This window comes from Gavialis gangeticus, unplaced genomic scaffold (assembly GCF_001723915.1).
Source record: "Gavialis gangeticus isolate Ggan-Ray unplaced genomic scaffold, GavGan_comp1, whole genome shotgun sequence".
Taxonomy (NCBI): domain Eukaryota; kingdom Metazoa; phylum Chordata; order Crocodylia; family Gavialidae; genus Gavialis; species Gavialis gangeticus.
In genome coordinates, this window is record NW_017728996.1 from 7,474,051 (window position 1) to 7,486,692 (window position 12,642).

Consider the following 12,642-nt stretch of genomic DNA (forward strand, 5'->3'; position numbering starts at 1 on the left):
AATCTGGTCCTTAGTGGTTTATCCAGTTCCACAGTGTGGCAGCATCTAAAAGAAAGGGATTAGATCCCAAGCTGCTTGAATGACTTGCATGACTAGCTGCAATTTAAACCTCTCTCTGTTGCTTGGCTACACCCTGTTTGGTGTTACCCTTTCCTTCATTTGTTTTAGAGTGCAATTCATGTTTCTCCAGCAGTGCAGTAATAAGGATCAAAACACGTCATCTGAATCCATTCCCTGTTAACGACTCCAACCTCAGTTGATTTGCCATCTATACTCATAATTTGTTGCCTTTGTTTTCCTCAAGACCTTAATCCAATGGCGTAATTAAGGCAGGGCAAGCAGGGCAGTTGTCCTGGGAACCGATGTGAGGGGAAAGGAGCGGGGGAAACGCACAGCTATGCAGCGGTAGCTGGAAGTCACCATTGCTCCTGTGCATGGCAACTGCCCCGGGTGCCCGGCTGTGTTGCTGTACCTCTGCTTTATGCCATCAAAAGCCAGAGCGGTTGCTATATTTCTCGGGCTATTAACAGGGGCATATGTTTACAACGTGCACCAGGGAAAGCGAGCCGTTCGGGGACTCTCACACTGGACTAGCAGAACTTGGATGAGTTTATCATCTCCAAAAGGAACCTCAAGACTGAATGAGGACAGGTGTTTACATGGCAAACCGTTAACCTTTTACAGCACCATCTCATCTTCAGCACGGGAATATGAAGAAAGAGCATACCTTTCCTATCCCCAAGGAACGTATGTGCTTAGGGCCAACAAGTTGTCCATCTTGGTTTTCAAGTATATGAATGCACCCAGGAAAGGTTAGGCAGGCAAGCAAGGAAAACCTAAATACACACTGAGCTATAATGTTTCTGTCTTCCCAAAGCAGTGGTTACACCTTGCATCAGGAATGTTTTTAACCATCCTTAACATAAACTGGCCCAAGTGCCTGCATCTTCTACCAAGGGAAGCTTTAAGTGATTATCATTTTAACATTATAACAAATGGAACAGCCCACCAAAAATAAATCAATCTTAAGGATCCTTTTCCATGAATCTGTCACTCAGGCACGTGTCTACACCCTCATTCATTATTTTAATCACTATGCTAGAGAAACAAGCAATCACAGAAAAGACAAGCAGATGCAGTAACTCCTGGAACAAGTCTGCCCGTGATTAACAAGCCCATGGCCAATGTCATCTTAAGGTACCCCTCTGGTTCCCTATACTACTGGACAAGGGAGAAGAGATTGATGTCGTATATCTTGACTTCAAAAAAGCCTTTGATCTGGTATCCCACGATCACCTCTTGGTGAAATGGGCCAGTTGTGGCCTTGGGTCCACCATGATCTGCTGGCTAGAAAATTGACTCCATGGTCGGACCCAGAGGGTAGTAATTGATGGCAGTCACTCATCGTGGTGCCATGTGACCAGTGGGGTCCCCCAAGGCTCTGCTCTTGGACCCATATTGTTCAACATCTTCATTAATGATGTGGACACTGGAGTCAGAAGCGGACTGGCCAAGTTCGCCGATGACACCAAACTTTGGGGCAAAGCATCCACGCCAGAAGACAGACGGGTGATCCAGGCTGACCTGGACAGGCTCAGCAAATGGGCGGACGAGAACCTGATGGTGTTTAACACCGAAAAATGCAAGGCTCTCCACCTTGGGAGGAAAACCCTGCAGCATCCTTATAGGCTCGGCAGTGCTACGCTGGCTAGCACTATGGAAGAAAGAGACTTGGGGGTCACCATTGACCACAAGATGAACATGAGCCTGCAGTGAGATACGGCGGCTAGTAAAGCAACCAACGCTGCCTTGCATCCATAGATGCTTCTCAAGCAAATCCCAGGACGTCATTCTCCCCTTGTACTTGGATTTGGTGAGGCTGCACCTGGAGTACTGCATCCAGTTTTGGGCCCCGTAATTCAAAAAGGATGTGGAGAAGCTTGAGAGAGTGCGGAGAAGAGCCACGCACATGATCAGCCCCCAAGGTCTGGAACAGCCTGCCATCGGAGGTGGTTCAAGCACCTACATTGAACACCGTCAAGAGAAAATTGGATGCTTATCTTGCTGGGATCCTATGACCCCAGCTGACTTCCTGCCCTTCGGGCGGGGGGCTGGACTCAATGATCTTCCAAGGTCCCTTCCAGCCCTAACGTCTATGAAATCTATGATTGACCTTCACTAAAAAGGCCCACCTCCACCAGATCCCAATGTCTGGGTGTTGTATGAAGCAGATCTCACTGTACACTGGTTTAATTCCAAGTGTCTCACTAGCCAGTTTGGAGAGCAACCTATAAATCTCATCATTGTGGTCAGAAGCAAAACACAGCTAGGGCATCTGACAGCCAAAATGGGTGGAAGGATGAATTCAGAATTAAAGAATGAAGGAAGCTGCTGCCCCTTTTTTGGAGCAAACACCAGGCCAAGGGCTGGGAAAGCCACTAGTAAGAGCATCCTGCGAGTATCCTATGCTGAAGAACAACACAGATTCTCTGGTACGTGGAAAGGCAGAACATCTAAAAAGCAATAGGAACTCTCTCCCACCGTGGATAATCTGCCTGTGGAACCCATTGCCAGGAGGCAATAACACAACTGAGGCTAAGGACTCAGAAGAATTCAAAAAAAGGACCGGGCACTGACATAACCACCACCCTCCGGGGCCGTAAAAGAGTGGTTGTGCACCACCTACTAGGGTATGAGGTCTCTGTAGGGTGCACCTTCCTATTACAGCTGGTGGCAGCCCTGGACCACACTCCTGATGTCAAAATGGTATTAAATATACATGGAACAGGGGTTACACTTTGTCCCTTTCTTTCTCTCTGTCAAGTGCGAACCCTTTGTGGATGGAATAAATAATGCTCGCTAAACTGGATTACAGGAAGCCTTGCATTAGACCTACAGCAGGTTTGGAAAGGATGGCCCAGCAGAGAGAGCGGGAGCCTGTTACTGTGGGAGACTCAGGTTTCAAACCTCTGCTTTGTCCCAAAACTCTTGAGCAGCCTTGGGTAAGTCAGTCTGTGCCTCAGATCCCAATCTGTATCATGGGGCTAGTAGCACTCCCCCACCTCTCAGAAGTGGTGAGAGGTGAAATACAGTGGAGTAGGAGGTGCACAGGCACTTTTGCAATGGCAAGGGTCATTCAAGTCTGTAAAACAGGCTCTGGTTCACACGCAGAAGAGGAGAACTATAAGTGCTGTGTATGTACTGATGACAGGCGGGAATATTCTGTAACGTCAAGGCATTATCTGTACATATTCAAGCCATCCTCATGCTTTGGTGTTGGAGAGGGACCCAAAACATCGCAGAGATAGACACAGTCCAATGCTGAGTAGACAAGTCACTGAGATAATGCTACTGACCTCATGACTGGGGAAAAATAAATCCGCGCTAAAATGTTTCTGTACTAGGAAAATATGTCTAGGCTGTAAAAGAGCATCAGGCTTCATATTAAATAGGAAAGCAGATCTTAAAAGGCGATGTCTTCCAGGCAGCATTGCTTGCTGGAAGTCATTCTCATTGAGGATTTCAGGCACAAGGCAAAACCCTCAATCACTTTAATTCTTACTCACAATGAAGAGAAACGATCAACTCTTCCCAAAGCAGAACTCCTGAACCTTTTTCTCAGAGCTGCACCCAGGTAGCCCAGAACCCGAGGGCAGGAGAGTCATCCTTACCAGGTGTTTTCTAGACCACTGAAGGAAAGTAATATTAGCTTCACTAACCTGACCTAAACTCTGTCTTCCCGTCTTCTGGAGAGCAAGGATAGCTCTGCGGATCGGATAACCCAAGGCTAAAACTGGCTCGATGAGGTCACGCTCTTCCTGGCTCAGTGCCGAGAGCAGGTCAGCCGTGGAGTCCGGACGAGTTCTGTGGGAACTCAGAGGTCGCGCAGCCCCAGAAGGGGCTGGAAGGCAGGAATAGGGGCTGAGGGACTGAAAAATAAACAAGAGTACTTTATGTTCACTAATTGGGACGTATCCACTTACAAGGCACTGGTACGATGTGACACTATAAAAAGAATTCTCTTCCTCCTCCTGCAAAACAACAAGGTAATTGCAGATACTTAAAAGCACTGCTCTGGCATTTGTCATTTAGTCCAATCTCATTCGACTGTGCAATCGGAGGGAAATGTCCATAAATGGACTATCCCGGTTTGCTTTCCGTGTGCAACTGCGTGTGCTTGGATAAATACGGGATTATCTGTTAGCTGTCATGCATGTGAATCTTCCGGTTACGCATCCTGTTCAAATGCATCCTACAGTTTATGTATTTATTTATTTTTGTGGGCGTGTTTTTTTTAAAGCAGAGCATCCTTTCAGGGATCAGAACTTGTTATGTTTCCAGGGAAACCTAAACAGAGCAGAGGTGACTATGCCTGGAGGTCGGAAACTTGGGAAAACCGAGCAGTGCACTTCCAAAATAAAAAGCAAACAAAGCAACTGGCGCGGCTATGACCATCACTCCGAGATACCTACAACAATTTGTCCACAAGGTCTCTCTTCAAAGGAAACTAGATTTAATTAAACCCAGGCCTGGCTGCAGATAGTGATCAAAGGAGATAGCAGGCAAGCGTGATTATGTGGTAAATGGGTAAGAACCAGCTTCTACCATCCAGGGAATCCTGTTCCTATTTATCAGCTCTTTACTTGTCCTAGACTGGCCAAGCAAGAGAGGATGGCAGTGCCAGCTGGTGTGCGCAGTAAGGCTGCCCTGTCTTGGAAAAATCAACTGTCTGAACACGTGATCTCTTATGTAAGTGTCTTGTGTAAGCAGGAGAGGGAAAGGAAGCCATCTTCAGTCCTAGGAAACAAATCTCCTGCTCAGACATGTGCATCCTGTCTAGGGCCTGTGGGAATAGTTGTGAGACTTCTGGAGTGAGAGTCAGATGGCTCAGGACGACAGATTAGCAATTAGATTTAACAGCCATCGTACGTACAAATACAGGCATGTAATTGCTCTGCAGTTCCCATCTCTCGAAACTTCCAGCCATCACGTGAGAACAACATGGTCTTCCATGCATTTGGGGCACCATGACTGTAGGCTTTCAGCACAAACTCATTCATCTCTCCAGTAGCTAGGATTGTACTCTATCACGCAATTTCAATTTAAGAGGACAAATGGCAATGATTCCTTTGTCATGCCATGGCCTTTACTGTACAGTTAAATTATTCGAATTTACAAACCGACAGTGGAGTTAGTCCAAAGTGATTTCTGTCCCTTCTAAACTACAAATTTAGTGCAGGTACCAAACTGGGAAAGCCAAAGCCCCTCTGTTTATGTGAAAATAAGTTCAAAGCAGGCAGTGATCCTCACAGTAGTCCCCCTTCCACCCTAAACAGAAATGATAGAAGGCAAATTTAGCAGGAGAAAGCAGCCCAGTCTTCCTGCTCATTCAGTGCAAAGCCTCCCACTGGAACAGCCAGAAGGGCCTGGTGGCTTTATGCTGCATGAAAGCCAGGGCTGGTTGGGCAACGTACTTTATTTCCTGAAAATCTTTGCAAAGAAAAGAGAAATTATTGCTAAATGTTTCAGGAATTCATTGAAAACTAAAATAAATACCTTTAATTAGTTGTTGAAAACAGAGAGGTGTTTCAGTTGGCAGCCTGGGAAATCCAAAAATATTTGAAGGGGAGTGTTTTTCGGATGAAAATGGCAATTGGCTTGCAAAAGTTCATTTAATCTAGAAGGCATGTTTTCACCACAAAAAAATGTCAGCAAAACCCTTTCAACCAGTTCTCTGGAAAAATGACCCGAGGAATACCTCACAAATTACTTCAGCCTTTTTGGTCCCAATGCATATGTAGCAGGGCACTGAGGTGCCTGCTCCTTGTGGAGCGATAAGTAAGGAATCCGGCTGCAGGTTGCCAGGGTAACCGGTGGGAGTCAGCTGACCGGAAGGGGCAGGGCCTGGCTCCCATATAACCCCAGGCTGAGGCCGGGCAGGCAGTCTCCCACCGGCAGCCAAGGGAGAAGGAGCTCTGCCAGAGCAAACAGAGAGGAGAAGCCTGACTGCACGAGCTGCTCCTGATTGCTGTTATGGGGTGGACAATTCCCTGGTAGGAACTGAATGGGGTTTTAGGCGGATGGCTTAGATTTTATGTTATAGCCCAGCAGCTTGTGTTTTTTTGTGTTCACTATTTAGACCGGAGGACTGGGTGAGGCTATTAGGGGTTGGAGGAGGCCTCATAGGGGCTCCACAGTAGTGTGGGGACCCCGGCACCAGAGAGGGTGCAGCATTCAGGGGTGCACTGACCCCGCTCCTGAGAAAGGGAGCAAAGAATCGGAGGCCAGGCAAAGCTGAGGCCGCCTGAGCCCGGCAGGGGGTTCATGACCCCGAGGGGGAGATTTGGGGCCAGGTATGGCTACGGCCACCTGAGCCCCAGGGCAGCGTGAGAAGCCCCAAAGCAGGGGGGCAGCGACTGACGAGTGCCAGAGGGCCACAGTTGCGAGAGACAAGCCAGAGCACTGGTGAGGTGCAGGCTGCGAGATAAGCCAGGGCACCGGTAGGGTGCAGGTTGCGAGAGTGGAACAGACCCGAACAATGTCAGGTACATCCGCGAGGCTTGGGCTGCTGTGTAAGGGGAAGAAAGGAGCCGCAGATAGCGCCCCAGGCATCAGGGCAGAAAATGGGCAGCTTCCTGCTTAATTAACATCCTCTAATTAAGCAAGTAACAAGAAGGCGTGGCACGCGAGAAGGTGGGCGGTTGGCCCATAGCCGATGTTGCGGGGTCACTAGTGGACGGACCCCGAAGAGGCACATCTGTCACAGCATACCAAAGACCAGCTGTTTTCTTGGTCGTTTCCAGTGTTGAGAAACCTGTTTACAGATACTCTATTGCCTCCTTCTCTCCCCCACTCATGTTCACACGGAGCCAAGGGACCAGTACAGATAGCACCCACAAATGAACGTAGTAGCAAAAAAATGTATCTTACCGCAACTATAGGCTTGTGTTTTTTTATCGGAGGCATCAACCTAGTGGTGGGCAGCTTCCGGCGACTGCAGCAAGGGGTGGCTGGAGGGGTCAGGAAGTTGCGAGGGATAACTGAAGGTGCTGAGTAGTTGCAAGGGGTGTCCGGGGGTGTTGGGTAGCGGAAAGGGGTGACCAGGGGTGGTGGGTAATTGCAAGGGGTGTCCGGAGGTGTTGGGTAGGGGCAAGGGGTGACTGGGGGTGTTGGGTAATCATACGGTGTGGCTGGAGGTGTTGGGTAGGGGCAAGGAGTGGCTGGGGGCATCAAGTAGTCAGAAGGGGTGGATGGGGGTGTCGGGATGAGAGCCCCTTTCAAAGACCCATCAGAGGCAGGGGCGTATCTTCGAGAGCACCGTCGCAGCAAGAACGGTCTTGGCAAGAGTTTCTTGTCTACAGAAGCTCTGTACAAAGGGTGCACTAGAGCAGCGAGCTTCTTTCTGGCTCCTTCCAACTCATTCTTCACATTATTAAACAAAACCAGGGACCTCCTCTGCTTGTTCAGATCGGGGCTATTCGATTCATTGCAGTGTCTTTCAGAGGGTGGCTCTAACAGCCCTGGAGAAGTCTTTGGCCTGCGCTGATCCAGCCGAGGGAAACGAGGCACGGCCTTTACGATGGTTTTGGTCTTTGGGACAATTACTTCCTCCTTGCTACTTTCCTCACAGGTCGATGAGGAGTACTCATCATCCACAGAGAACTCATCCTCTTCCGAGTACCACTCCTCGCTTTCTGTCTCAGAGGGCACACCTCTGCCCCTGGGGCGGCCACAGCTCACATCCACAGCGCTGAGGCTCATGCATCGCCGAACGTGGTTTCCAAATGTCGCGCCGTCCCTGGCTTTTCCATCAGTCGCCTCGTTCTTCTTTACCCGGAGGCCCAAGTTCTCTTTCGAGTCAACCAAAAGCAGCCAGCAAGGTGGAGCTGTTGGGACAGCTTCTGTGGTCACTTGACACTGGAGAGTTGCTTGCCTAGACGCAGCCTCAATCCAATACAGCACCTTCCTTTCCAACGAGAAATCGTGCTGCCAAACAGCAATAAGCAAAGCAAGTCAGTATCTGCAGAGGCAGCGCTGCTTAAAAACATTTTATGGGTTCCAGCCTGCACTTAGATTGCTTACAAGGAGACTAATGGCATGAGCAAGGGCTTCAGGCTCAGACACCGTGCCCAGCAGCTCCAGCATCTCTCCACTGGAGCAGCAAATGGAAGCATGTTATTGGCACCCACCAGGGATTTGCCCCAATAGCTGTAACCCTGCAACTGTATCAGCCACTTAGAAATAACTGCAGGCAAATCACATGAATCCTCTCCAGAACTTTTTTTAAATCTTCCTGTGAATCTTTAAAAACCCACTATCTTCCAGAGTTGAGCTCACCGAACCTTGCTGCCCTACCTCAAGTATTTTTATATGATCCATTATATTGCTGAAGGGGAGAAACAGAATAGTTGGCAGAGGATCTTGGCAGGGAAGTGGAAGGACCATTTCCATACACTTTGTTTTAGAAAGTAAATATGCTTGTCAATTAAGTCTGAAGACCTGACTGAGAGACTAGGCCTTCCAACGTGCCCAGAAGTTTGCCAAACTAGAGCTCTTATCAGCGGTTGGATAAACACAGCCCATCGTCTAGGTTACAAATTCTGTTTCTATTTCTTTTGGAGAACAGGGTAAAGCATTTGTTAGTTATGAGGGGGATGGGACCCAGGTCCTCTGATCAAAACCCCAGCACACTGGGGGGTGTCAGTGCTGATCCTGAGTCCAGTCTTGCAGCTTTTGCCATTTCCCGAGAACATTATTTTTCCCAGAATAAACAAAAGCCAACATGTTTCAAGGAGGCGATGGCAGGCCTCTGTGCAAATAGCAATTTGCAGCCCAAGAGGCTGCTCACCTTGCTGTCTGCAAGCAATTACCCAGCATTACACACATGTTGCATAAGAGTGCATGCTGCAGTCTCCTCCAGGAATATTTCGAAAAATATCAGGACGTCTGCTGTAATAACACATTAGCATTACAATGCCACAGCCACGGTTTTGGTGTATGCGAGTTGCTTAGCCACTGGGGCAGGGCAGGGCTGAAGTAGTGAAGAGGTGGTATGGGCATTTTTAAAAGTTTTACAGGTGCCTCAACATCCATGGCAAACAGCTGTAAAACCAGTAGCAGGCTTCTCTGCTAGGTAGTGCAATGACTCCACCTATTGGTGAGAACACATTACAAACACAGCCCCCGCAACGCATCTGAACCTAACTTAAAAGTCCTGCCCATCCTGTGGTTAAAACCTCATGGGCAATAATTCACAGAATCCTAGAAAACGGGGGTTGGAAGGGACCTCAGGAGGTCACATCCAGTCCAACCCCCTGCTCAAGGCAGGATCATCCCCAACTACATCATCCCAGCCAAGGCTTTGTTGAGCTGGGCCTTGAAAACCTCCAAGAAAGGAGATTCCACCACCTCTCTGGGTGACCCATTCCAGCACTTTGCCACCCTGCTAATGAGGAAGTTTTTCCTAATAAACATCCCTTGCTGCAACTTGAGATCATTGCTCCTTGTTCTGTCAATTGTAGCCTTGCAGAACTGTACCTGTGCACCCTGAAATAACGCAAACATCTGAGGACATGGATATAAACCCAGACTACAGAGAGACAATAGGGGGATCCATACCAGAAACCAAGTTTTCAGCTGCAATATAAACAGGGCCAGCCTGTGAAGACAGAACCTGTGGCAGTAAGTGCATACTACCTAGGTAGTTGTACAGTGCTCTTCTGCAGACAAGGTGCCCAGGTGAAGAATTTGAGCTGCACCCTACCAGCTTGCTCACCGGTAGGGAGAAGTCTCATTTCTATTGCCCATCCAGTCTGGTGTTGGATGAGACTGGGGGGAAAAAATGGGTGTCAAGTTCAGAACAGAAATATTTCAAGGGTTTTTTTTTCTCTTTCTTCACTTCTATTAGCAAGAAAGAGGGACAGAAAAAATTATTCTTAGCATCAATTATAACTTAACTGATCAAAGGTCATCCTGAGCTTAGCAGCCTTTGTGTTAACGTGATGGAAGCCCACCATTTTTTGTATCTGATGGCATACAAGGGAGTGGTATGGATGGTATCAGTAGTCACCTTTGACTGATCTTTTGCTCAAAATCCAGAGCAAGACACCAACACCAACCAGCCCACACTTCCCACAGAGTAGTATGGTGGGCTGACACCGACCCTGGCTCGGAGGACAGGCAAACTTACCATCGTGCTCATTAGGATCTCCGTGCAGTCAGGAACCTCAATGTCAGGGGGCCTGATTAAACTGGTCCCCTTTGCAGAGCCATCCTCAAAGCTCCTGTACGTTCTGAAAGGCACGTCATCCAGATAACCCATCATGGTCCTGCAACGCTTTGCAATCTAGCTGACACCAGTTATGTGAAAAAAAAGAGGCAAAGCAAACTGAATGCGAAACAGTGGGGTAAAGATACTTCACGTCTAATCTTAACAGACACAAAAAAACAGAGGAGAAAAGGATATGCTGAAATGAACACAAATAACAGTACCTCAGCTTTTAAACTTACAGATTAGATGTCTGTGGAAAGCACTTCAATGCAGCCCAACCTAGCAAAGGAGAATAGCAGTGCCCATTAAAGCCAACTCTATAATGCTAAATACAGTAATTGAGACTTGCAAACTAGAAATATTTAAGATTTAAATAAGCCATGCACTTATGTGCAGCACGCAACGGGGACTCTATTTGGGCAAGTCCCACTGACACTGAAACCAGTGATTGCTCCCATGACAGCATTCAGATTTTTGTCTCTCGGCTCAGTAATTCTGTTATGCACATAGCTGGGCTGTCCCGGGACCCACACACGGTTACTGCTCCTCTCCAGACTGGTTACACATGGTCCCATGCAGGAGTGCTCTCCACTCGCACCACGCTTAGGCCGGCAGAGAAACTGCAAAGAGAACTCCTTTCACGGATCATTGAGGATGGTGCCTTTTCCCCGTGGACCAGCCTAGGTCTGGCATGATAAGGTTCCCCTTGCAGTCCACATCTACACACACCTCAAATGTTCCTCGAGTTACGTGATCTATTTTTCCACCCTATATCCCCAACATCAAGAGCAGTACCAAACACTCCTTTATCCTATTCCCTCACATAAGGTCACAGAACTCGATTTGATCTCTTGGCCTTTAGCTAGCTGCTCCTTAGCTAAAGTAGCTTTCCACTGACCTTGACCCTTGATAGCCACCAACCCCATCTTCCACTGATCAAGCATCCTATTGTTTTAGTACCTATTGTAAGCAAGGCTACCTTGAAGAGGTGGCAGAAAGTACCAATGTGGCATTCAAGTCCCCAGGAAGAGCTCAGACTACAGCTTCACTTGGAGGAGAACACACGATGTCTTCATCCCCAGCTGTTCTCCACCTCCAGTCTTCCCCTTGGTTAAGTTCAGCTTCCTCATGCAGGCTCATTACATCCCAGTCCTCATTCTGTCCTGGGATTCATTATTTCCCCTGTTCTCACCTGCCTGCTCCCCCCCTCTACCTGCCCACTTTGTTCCAACCCTTCTAACCACAGAACAGAGTTGGGGGAAGGGACCCATCAGCAGAGATAAAGGCTGAAATGGCATCAAAGGCAGACACTTCCCAATTTCCTTACCCTGTAGAAATGTATGGATGACCTCGGGGTGGCAGATGGGTAGACCATTTCAATTGTTAAACTGGCAGTCACCCAAGAGCATGGGGGAAGCACAGCTAAGCATATGTCTAGCCTGATCAACAAGACCCAGAAGCCAGCTTTGTAAGTTCAGGACTCAGGAGCAATCTCTCGGGCTTCATCCTATGTGGCAGTGTATTTAGTGAGGCACATGGGATGCGTCTGCTGAGGAGGCACTGGAGCAACTTAACAAGCCAGAGATTACTGGAAGAAGAAAAATGCTGCCGTTGCAGTTGCAGGCACGGACACACACGCGTTCTGTTGCGATTCCATATTCCAAAAAAACACCGCTTCTGACTCAAACGTTATGTTAATACAGAGCCCACGCTCACAGATTTACTCTTATAAATCCTTCCCATCAGGAGAACATCTTTTCCACAGTTAGTGTTAATGACTCAATTTAGTGAACAAAAACATTCCCTGGGTTCTGGCTTCTGTTGAGCCAGGGCAAAAGAATCGAACCCACTTCCATAGGGACTCAGCGATGACACTGTGCAAATCGGTTTGTGTAACACTGATCAGCAAGTTGTGATGGCAAATCTTCCAAGGAATCTTGGAATCGAAAGCCTGTGCTTATTCAAAATACCTGCAAATTATTCAAAATCAGTGCTTATTCAACCCCTGTGCTTATTCAAAATCAGCAGCTTCTAACATTCTTTGCAAATATGGCCAGGGAAAGAGTTGGAATTATGTTTCCTCAGATGCATTTTCCCCTTTGTTAACCCCCCCCCCAAAAACAACCAAACCCCACACCTGAGAGAGGGTTAATTTGCGAATGAGGATAACCATCTCAAAAAGGAAACAAGATTTATACAGCAGCTGATTAGGGTAGTGGAAAGAACACAGATCTAAAAAAAGGAGGCAGTACATAAGCCCCTCTCAAAGCCAGACACCCATTCGTTAAAGAAGCTGCTAAACACAGCCTCACGCACACTCCCTCGTGGTAGCCAAACTGTTTATGGCACGATTACAAGCAGAGCTGTGCTAG

The 12,642-nt window shown here is 47.9% G+C and overlaps 1 protein-coding gene across 1 annotated transcript in view; it reads right to left on the reverse strand.

Moving 5' to 3' along the window:
- UBAP1L (ubiquitin associated protein 1 like) overlaps window positions 1-12,642 on the reverse strand; it is a 33,870-nt gene that overhangs the window by 13,507 nt on the left and 7,721 nt on the right. Inside the window, exons 2-5 of the mRNA XM_019503987.1 lie at window positions 10,510-10,549; window positions 10,190-10,345; window positions 6,931-7,986; window positions 3,720-3,929 (exon numbers count right to left, since the gene is read on the reverse strand). Coding sequence (XP_019359532.1) covers window positions 3,720-3,929; window positions 6,931-7,986; window positions 10,190-10,324 — 1,401 coding nt within the window. The 5' untranslated portion in view covers window positions 10,325-10,345; window positions 10,510-10,549. The remainder of the gene's footprint in view (window positions 1-3,719; window positions 3,930-6,930; window positions 7,987-10,189; window positions 10,346-10,509; window positions 10,550-12,642) is intronic.